This window comes from Triticum urartu, chromosome 2 (genome assembly GCF_003073215.2).
Source record: "Triticum urartu cultivar G1812 chromosome 2, Tu2.1, whole genome shotgun sequence".
NCBI classification, from domain to species: Eukaryota; Viridiplantae; Streptophyta; class Magnoliopsida; order Poales; family Poaceae; genus Triticum; species Triticum urartu.
Window position 1 is genome coordinate 523,570,360 of NC_053023.1, and position 9,117 is coordinate 523,579,476.

Below are 9,117 nucleotides of genomic sequence, written 5' to 3' on the forward strand. Positions count from 1 at the left end.
ACACTGAAGCGCAGGCAGGGAGGGCCACATAACGAGTCGAGCAATTCAAGCTAACTTACCTGCGCGACGTCGACTTGCATTAACAAAACTATAGGAAAACAAATACCACGCCTGCTCTGAATTACAAGATGTTTTGGATACTTCAGTATGGGCTATATAAAAACTAAAATGAGTAAACAAACACATTAAAATAAAGAAAGTTTTCTTTATTCATTGCTTTGATTCATCCTTGTTATTTCTGTTTCAATGGAATTTTTGTTTATATGTTTCCCCCTGTGCAGATGGGTTTTACAATATACTCCCTTTGTCCGGAATTACTTGTCACAAAAATGGTTAGAAATGAATGTATCTAGAACTAAATTATGTCTAGATACATTCATTTATTCGACAAATATTTCCGAACGGAGGGAGGGAGTAACTCTAAATCATATTAGAGCACCTACCTAGGATAACTCAATGAATTACAATCACGCTGAAGAGTATCAGCAGGAAAAGGAGAAACGTATCCTTGGCGCAGTGTCCCGTCGGTGGAGGTGCCTGTCTTGCTGAGGACATCGCGGCCAACACCGAGGATCATATGGTGTTTTAGTCCTGCGAATTTATGTCTTCTAATCCAGCGGATTGTCGTCCGGTACAATGAAGAAGCGTCGGTACAGCATCTTGGTTGTGTGACCTCACCACAATGCATCAAACGATGTAACATTCTTCTATACTGAGATGGGAGGTTCATGGAGTGCCAAGTAATGGTGCCCTTTAGTTTGAAAAATGTAAAAAACATATTTATAAGTTAAAAAAATGGAGATAAATTCTGTGAAGACTTGTATCTGTTCACTACGGATCCAAGATTTTTTTTAGAAAAAATGTATTTTTTAAGCTGTACAAAAAAACAAATTCCAGCCCAAAAACAGAAAAGGGGTCAATTTGAAATTACACATTTGTCTTTTCTTTGTATGCCACATGTGAAAGTAAAATTTATTAAATTTGGCACATACATAATATACGTGTGTGTGTTTACAAAAAAAATATCATTTTTTGGCGTTGTAGAAAATGTTTTTTTAAACGGGCACCATGGTGCCCGTGCACAACTAGCAATTTTCACAGGTTCGTGTGGCTATTTTCAAAACGTTAAGTATGGTCCACATTGTGTTAGTTTTTTGGCCACAAGTATGGAGAAAAATTGATATGCAACACAAAATGTTAAGCTATTATGTTGTTCTAAAGTGAGCGATGACGATTTCGGACTAACTAGATGTAACCTTTTGTTTTATGTGAAATATTCTGTTTTTGGTTAGGCCAATATACTGAATTTGATGTACTTCATATGAGTAGTCAATCAAACTAGACACTTGAAAGAGAAAAAAGGATCACGTGGGTGATTGAGAGAATATTGTTTCTCCACCGCATTGTAGGATTACATCATGACCTACCATTCCATGTATTGTTTTGAATTTCATGAAGAAAGAACGAAGCAACTTCTAAATAGAAAGCACAAGATATGTTCTTGTTTTTCTAGTGGACATGATACGTTTTGTTGCCAATCTTCTACACAAATACACCGATGAACATGGGTTCATACACACCCTAATGAATTGTTAAATCTATAAAAAAAATGTATGCAATTTTTGTTTTAACATACATAGTCCTAGAGGCTTACTCACGCTTGGTCATGTCGTCCTTCAACTTTAGAATTAATTCTATTTTCTTTTCAAGGGTTATTATAGCAATTCACATTCCGTGCATAGCGTGGAGGCTATGGAGCAAACTCGAATCTTAGCGGGCACTATTAGGCCAGCTTCGGGTTTTTCTTCTCTTTTATCTCTACCTTTTTTCATGTTTTATTTTCCTTATTGCTTTTATATTTGTGTCCTTTAAAAAATATTCACCAATATTTTTCTAAATGGGGAATATATTTCAATTCTTGCACATTTTTTCAAAATCATAAATATTTCATCAAAATTGTGAATATTTTCAAGTTACAAACATTTTAAACATTTGATTTAAAAAACCACAAACATTTTAAAAATTATGATCAATTATAAAACGGTGAGTATTTTTTGGAATTCATGAATTTTTTTATTTTTGTGTTTTTTTAAATTTAAGAACATTTTTAAAATTCACAAATAATTTTAAAATTCACAAATAATTCCGTTTCAAGCTTTTTTAATTCTCGAGGTTAAGTTTCTGGAATCACGCGGAATCCATGGGTTTCTCTTGCCCTCCTGTCCACGTGCGGCACAAACCACTCGCCGGCCCGTGGGCCCCGCACGCCCAGAGACGTCAGCGTCGACGTACCCACGCAGACACTCGCCTCACGGCTCACGGCTCACCCGCGTCGTGCAGACGTGCGGCGCGCGAGCGCCACTCGCTCCGCCAACCACACCCCACGACACCGCAAAGCGCAGCGGGCTCCACCCCCCTCCAGGCTCCAGCGTCCACGCGGTCCACGCTCCCACCCAACAGAATAAAAACCGTCGGGCACGCGACGGACGGCCACCAGCGCCCCTTCCCCGAGCGCCGGCCTCCAACAAAAAAAAAACACACCAGCCGACGCGTGCACGCAGACGGTCCAGACGCCAGACGCCAGGCTCCAGGCAGACGCGGATGGGCAGCCTCGCCGGCGGGGTCGGGGCCAGGCGGCCGCGGTTCCTGTGCCTGCACGGCTTCCGGACCAGCGGCGAGATCATGCGGAAGCAGGTGGTGGGGAAGTGGCCCGCCGAGGTCACGGCGCGCCTCGACCTCGTCTTCGCCGACGCGCCCTTCCCGGCCGAGGGCAAGTCCGACGTCCACGGCATCTTCGAGCCGCCCTACTACGAGTGGTTCCAGTTCGACAAGGTCCGCCCGCCTCCCTCCACCTTCCCTTCCTCCCATGTCCCCATTGCCTCATCGATCTGTTCTTCCCAATCTCTCTCGTGCGTCCAAGTTCGGCCCCAGAATGTCGGCCCTGCGGATCTGAGTTTATTTTTTACCCCCGTTATATTCATGGAGCTTTTTTGCGCTTTGAAAACAGGGATTCACGGAGTACAGGAATTTCGACAAATGCCTGGCTTACATCGAGGAGCTCATGATCAAAGAAGGGCCCTTTGATGGACTAATGGGTTTCTCCCAGGTAACAAGACTGGGATCACCTCTTCCCTAAACATATTTGTTGTCACTAAATTGTCAATTAACGAGTGCAAATTGTCATGGTAATACCAGGGCTCGATTCTATCTGGCGCACTTCCGGGGCTCCAAGAACAAGTAAGCTGATGGATTATGATAGCCTTACCACATCAACTCCAGTTCGACTGTTCCACTAGTAGTTCTTCCTAAGATAGAGTATGCTGAATTGCTGCTGGAGCTGCAACTTTATTTAGCTCACCGTTCTGTGTTTTGGTGGCAGGGATTGGCCTTGACTAGAGTTCCTAAGATCAAGTACCTCATAATCATAGGCGGCGCCAAGTTCCGCTCACCCGCAATAGCCGATAAGGCCTACGCCAACATGATCAAAATCCCCTCGCTTCACTTCCTCGGTAGTACTTCCATATGTTCTTCACAGACCTGTTCTTTACAGTTGCCATGCTGGTTGGTTGTTGGCTAGCGTATCTTCCCAGCTGCTTCCTTGGCGGTGTGTGCGGATGGCTGTCTCCTTATCATATTTATTTTCCAGCCGGCATGTATACCTCATGTGCAGTTATGTTCCAGTGTTTATTATGTGATTAGGATATGTACTTAAAGTACTCACACCAACTGTGTGATTCTTTTGTATCATGCTTACAATTTTTTTTCCAAAGGCTTTATGCATCCTAACGACAGTACTCATGAAAAAACCTCCAAGAGCTCGATATATTCTAATGATGGTGCACAGCATATTTTTAGGGGATAATTTACAGAGGAAGGATATACCATAGGATCATCCATGACATAGTTTACACTCTGAACAATCTATATTGTGTGTGTGTGAGATCAAGCTTTAACATATTATCTGATGACACCATTTTTGGGGGTATTTTAGTCGATAGTCAAATTCTCATGTCATTCCATGTTGAGTGTTTATTTTGTAAGATTTTAAGCCTTCTTAGGTCAACTGAGTAGCGAGCAAGTAACACGGGACCATTAACACACCGGTTTATTTCATGTGCAGGCGACAATGACTTCCTTAAACCCCATGGTGAACAGCTCATAGAGTCATTTGTGGATCCATTCATTATACGTCACCCAAAGGGCCACACGGTCCCAAGGCTCGTTGGTAAGCTCTCATATTTCCATTTGCCAAAGCTCCTCTGAACGGCGTAAATTTAGGCAGTGAATATCGATCCAGTTGTAGTGCTAGTTTTGATATTAAAAGAGTTCAGAAGAGATCAGTAGGTAAACTGTGAACATCAGATATTTGTGATTGGAGGCCACGGGATCACAAACTATAGCTGGAAAATAAACTGCAGTATTGCTCTTTCCATCTAACTCAGAGTTTGATATGTGAACCTGCTGAACATATTTCTGGATGGAAGAAATTTAAATAGCTCGTAGGGTTTAAGCGACCTGTCAGTTTCTTGGTTCACCGTTCTGCATCGATATGAACGCCCTATAAACTTTCTGATGTAAAATCACGCTTGTTGTTTTATGCAGATGAGACGAGTTTGGAAGTCATGTCCCGTTTCCTTGACAAGATGGAAAAGGAGATATCTGAACTTCCATCCGTCAAGGCTGAGGCCGAGGCTGAAGCAGCCGCTGATGTTGACGAAAAAGAAGTGTGCATCTGATACCACCTCAAGGATTAGTGCCTGAATACACATCAAATCCGTATATAGGCAAATCACACGGCTGTGACCTCCTTAGTTTTGTGTTGTTGCAAGTGTGATTATTTATTACTCCCTCCGTTCCTAAATATTTGTTTTTCTGGAGATTTCAACAAGTGACTACATACGGAGCAAAATGAGTGAATCTACACTCTAAAATATGTTTATATACATCCGTATGTGATAGCCATTTAAAATATCTAGAAAGACAAATATTTAAAAACGGAGGGAGTACTCAATAATGATAGCTATCGTCTAGCTTTTTGCCACTACTCTTTCACGTCCTATGGACCTAGTATATTTTCTCGTGTTGATACTGTATCTCTACAGTACTCTATTAACAAATAGGGCACTGCTACGCTGATATTTACATATTATCCGCCGCCCCGATGATCGTTGGATGGCCGAGCTGATAGCTGTCTGATGTAGTGTCCGCGCCCTGCATGTCCACTCGTTACTTCCCGCAACTAACACTCTGTTACAGAAACAAGACTACATGTCCATTCATTACTTTCTGCAACGAACGCTCTATTACAGAAACAAGACCATATGCCCACTGGTTACTCCCCGCAACAAATGCTCTGTTGCAGAAATAAGAGAAATAGCAGGGAGCACCACCATCGCCACATCGGCCAGAAAATGGGAGAAGGGACCTCTGAACCATACCTGCTTGAGTCGTCGCCAGCCACCGTCGATCCCGAGCCAGTCGTCGACGCCACCGTGTTGGATAAGCCCCGGTCGCCCAACGCCTTGCGCCGCCGTGTCTGCCGCCCTCCCAAATCTAGCCGCTCACACTCCCAGCCACGCGAGCCCACACTTCTATGGGATGAAACCCTCCTTCTGTTATCCAGTTGCAGGAAGGGTTGTCCTGAAACAAGAGGTGAGTTGCAGGAAACGAACACGCCTCGAGCAAGACGCGGGAGTGCTCTCGACCGTCTGATAAAGCATAGATCGGATGGCCACGGAGACGGCGGACGGGTGCGCGCAATCAGCCGGTAGAAGGTAAGTTTTTCCCTAACAAATAACATGAGGAGAGAAAAAAATAGAAGTACATGATCCGTGTAAATACATGTCGAATAAGCTAAGCTAAGGAAGAAAGAACACTCTGTACAATTTACAAAAACTGTACAGAAATAAAGAACAGACGGCCCCGGCCAACACTCACCAAAGCCATCTCATCTTATGTGCTTTCCAAGCCAATCAAAAAAATTGAAGCATGCAATCACCCGATTGGCAAACCATACAGAAGCAATAGCGCGGCGCAAGCTACACCATATACGTACAAACCAGAGGAGCGCAGCAGCGATCCAAACTCGGGAGAGATGGCCGCGGCAGCTCACCTCCGTGGTCACATCGTCTTCAATTCGGCGAGCAACGCCCGGCGTCACACGCAGGCCCCCGCCCCGTCGCTCTCGCGCGGTCGCCTCCCAACGGCTCGAAAGCCGCCCGTGGCTCGCTGCCAGCGCCACGGCGTAGGGGCCTTGGAACTAGACGACGGAGCGGCGAGGCGGCCGGCGCCGCGGTTCCTGTGCCTGCACGGGTTCCGCACCAGCGGGGAGATCATGCGGAGGCAGGTGGCGGACAGGTGGCCCGCCGGCGTCACGTCCCGCCTGGACCTCGCCTTTCCCGACGCGCCCTTCCCCGCCGAGGGCGACTCCCCGGTGCGCGGCGTCTTCGACCCGCCCTACTACGAGTGGTGCCGCTTCGCCGGCGAGGTCAGTCCGGCGGGCCTCCGTCAGAGTCAGACTAGGTAGCGCGTGGTTGACTTTTCAGCTAGACTGACAGACAGGATCACTTCACACCCGGGATCGATCGATCGATCTCGGGACAGGATTTTTTGAAGTACAAGAACTTCGGCGAGTGCTTGGCCGGCATCGAGGAGCTGATGGTGAGACAAGGGCCGTTCGACGGACTGTTCGGCTTCTCTCAGGTGGTAAACTACTTCAAATCATCAATCATCATATTCATACTACACCGATGAACTGATGAGTAATACTGTGATGTGATCATCATATTCAGGGCGCCCTCCTGTCGGCCGCGCTTGTTGGGCTCCAGCAACAAGTGAGTTGTTAATCGTCCTCCTCGTCTCCTGCAGTTCATGCTACTTGCTGGATCCACTGCTATCTGTCAATGCGTAGTTGCGGCTTAATCGACCTGAACATTCTGTTCTTGTGTTCTTCTATGGCAGGGGCTGGCCTTGAACAGGGTTCCTAGGGTGAAGTACGTTATGATCATATCCGGTGCGAAGATCCAGTCCCCGGCATTGGCCGCCAAGGCGTACGCCAACAAGATCAACTGCGCTTCGCTTCATTTCATTGGTAACTGCCATGTTATTATCATCTTAGCAATTGTCAGCAGAAGTGAACAACTGCAAATCTGCAATATATGGCTGAAGTTGCAGTTATTTGCGGGCAGGCGACGGTGACTTCGTGAAAGCCCACGGCGAGGAGCTGGCGGACTCGTTCGTGGATCCGCTTGTCATACGCCACCCGGCCGGGCACACGGTCCCCAGACTCGGTAAGCGCGCCTGGCCCGTAGATTTGGAAGAGAGCATTTGGGTTCATGGCCGAACGGGACCGGAACGTTCAGAAAGAGCAAGGGAAGGTTATTGACTGAGTTTTGCTGGTTTACATTTTGTTTTCTGTGTGCTCGACATTTGCAGACGAGAAGGGCCTCCAGGCGATGCTCAGCTACCTTGACAAGATCGAAAGGGATCTGGCGAGAGATTAATCAATTGTGCTGACCGCCACTCTGTTTCATGAGTTTATGGCATAGCAGACTAGTAGTAGTAACATCTACTCCCTCTGTTTCTAAATATTACTAATCCTTTAGAGATTTTTATATGAACTACATATGGATGTATATAGAGGTATTTTAGATGTAAATTCATCCATTTCGCTCCAATGTAGTTCATATTAGAATCGCTAATAAGACCTATATTTAGGAGCGGAGGAAGTAACATGGATGACTGACATTTGAAGACCACGATAACCGTTTAACACAAGGCTGCAGAAATGTATTAGGTTGTTACCATTTCCATTCCTATGAATAAGAAGCGGTCGCATTTTGAGATTTAACTAAATAGTGGAGATCGTGAAAGCCATTTCATTTGGCAGGGGACAGTTCTGAAGATCAAGAAGGTGTTGGGATAGGCGTATGCAAGGGGGCTAGGAGGATCTGCTTGAGCTCTATTCTTTTGCGTGCTCTGGGTGTGTGAGCTCAAATATGAACTTCCGGTTTTTGCTTAGGCCTAGCAGAGCTGTGTTTCAAGCTTCCTGCGTGTAGTTGTTGTCTGTCTGCCTCATATGTTCCCAGGCTTTCTTTTTCTTTTTGCCATTTCCACTCTTTAGTTTCATGTAATAGATGAAAATCGATGAGGAGGCTCATTGTTTCAAAAGAAATTTGGCGCAAGACAATGTTCTTATCTATAATTGTGTAACTCAAAACGTCGATATTTGTTTAACTCAAAACGTCGATATTTGTTTAACTCAAAACCGGATAATACAATGCTCTAGTCTTGAGATGTGCGTGTGTATAGTGGCGTGCATGTGTGCGTGTGCTTGGTGATTCTAAAAAGTTATGAACAATATGAATTACCTCCTTAGATTGAATCACTATTCAAACAATCAAGCAGTTTTTTTAATTTTATAACATTTTCTTGAGCATTCTTTTGGGGCATTAAATCAATCCCCGCCGCCATTGACTACCCAATTTTGACCGTCCATCACCGTCGGCATCGAGCTTCATCGTGCATTGCCTTCAATTGTCTGTCGTCTGCAGTTGGCCGTCGCCAACGGTCGTCACTTGCCACCGCCCACCATTGTTCATTTTGTTTTTTAATGTAAAAAGGGAAGAGACAGAGAGGATTTGGGAGCTACGGTTGGAATGCCATGTGAAAATGAGGGCCTCAAAATAGACAATAAGAACCCCAAATGGTGTTCAGTGAAGAATATGAGGTTATGTTCTTTTAGACAATTTTTCTTGTTTTTCTTTTTTGAACTGGGGTTATGGTTGAAGTTGCTCTAAAACGCACGTTGTCTGGGCCGGCTGGCAGCAGATTGCAGAAAGGGCACGTTTCCGGCCCAACAATAGCGGCGACTGTGCAACCAAAGCTCAGCACTTGTAACTGTACACACCTCTCTCTCAACGCCTTTTCCCTCTAGTTAGGGTTTCGCCTCCTCTCGCCGCCTCTAGCGACGTTGAGACTTTTACCTCCCTTCTCTCCGGCAGAGGCGGGATCTGATCTCGGGTCACCATGGGGGTAGCTCTGTCCGCCTCCCAGGCCTGGATCGATCTTCTACCTCGGGAGGGTTAGGGTTTTACTCCGTGGAAGATCGGTTTTTCG

The 9,117-nt window shown here is 45.6% G+C and overlaps 2 protein-coding genes across 15 annotated transcripts; both read left to right on the top strand.

Moving 5' to 3' along the window:
* Nucleotides 1-2,481: 2,481 nt before the first annotated feature.
* On the top strand, nt 2,482-4,897 carry LOC125538453 (esterase AGAP003155-like). Its single transcript, XM_048701733.1, has 6 exons — nt 2,482-2,832; nt 3,008-3,106; nt 3,196-3,237; nt 3,380-3,509; nt 4,121-4,225; nt 4,603-4,897. The coding sequence occupies exons 1-6, from the start codon at nt 2,602-2,604 to the stop codon at nt 4,734-4,736; spliced, it is 741 nt and encodes a 246-aa protein (XP_048557690.1). The 5' UTR covers nt 2,482-2,601; the 3' UTR covers nt 4,737-4,897.
* A 336-nt stretch (nt 4,898-5,233) lies between these two features.
* LOC125538452 (esterase C25G4.2-like) lies at nt 5,234-8,293 on the top strand. Of its 14 annotated transcripts, none has more exons than XM_048701731.1 (8): nt 5,234-6,487; nt 6,562-6,702; nt 6,792-6,833; nt 6,961-7,090; nt 7,168-7,289; nt 7,435-7,560; nt 7,717-7,795; nt 7,889-8,293. In XM_048701731.1, exons 1-5 carry the CDS (start codon nt 6,095-6,097, stop codon nt 7,203-7,205), a joined length of 744 nt encoding a protein of 247 aa, XP_048557688.1. In that variant the 5' UTR covers nt 5,234-6,094; the 3' UTR covers nt 7,206-7,289; nt 7,435-7,560; nt 7,717-7,795; nt 7,889-8,293. The 14 variants fall into 14 exon arrangements, with proteins under 14 accessions (XP_048557688.1, XP_048557682.1, XP_048557683.1 ...); XM_048701725.1 differs by having other exon boundaries at nt 7,188-7,289; nt 7,435-7,641; XM_048701726.1 differs by having other exon boundaries at nt 7,188-7,289.
* Nucleotides 8,294-9,117: the final 824 nt, after the last annotated feature.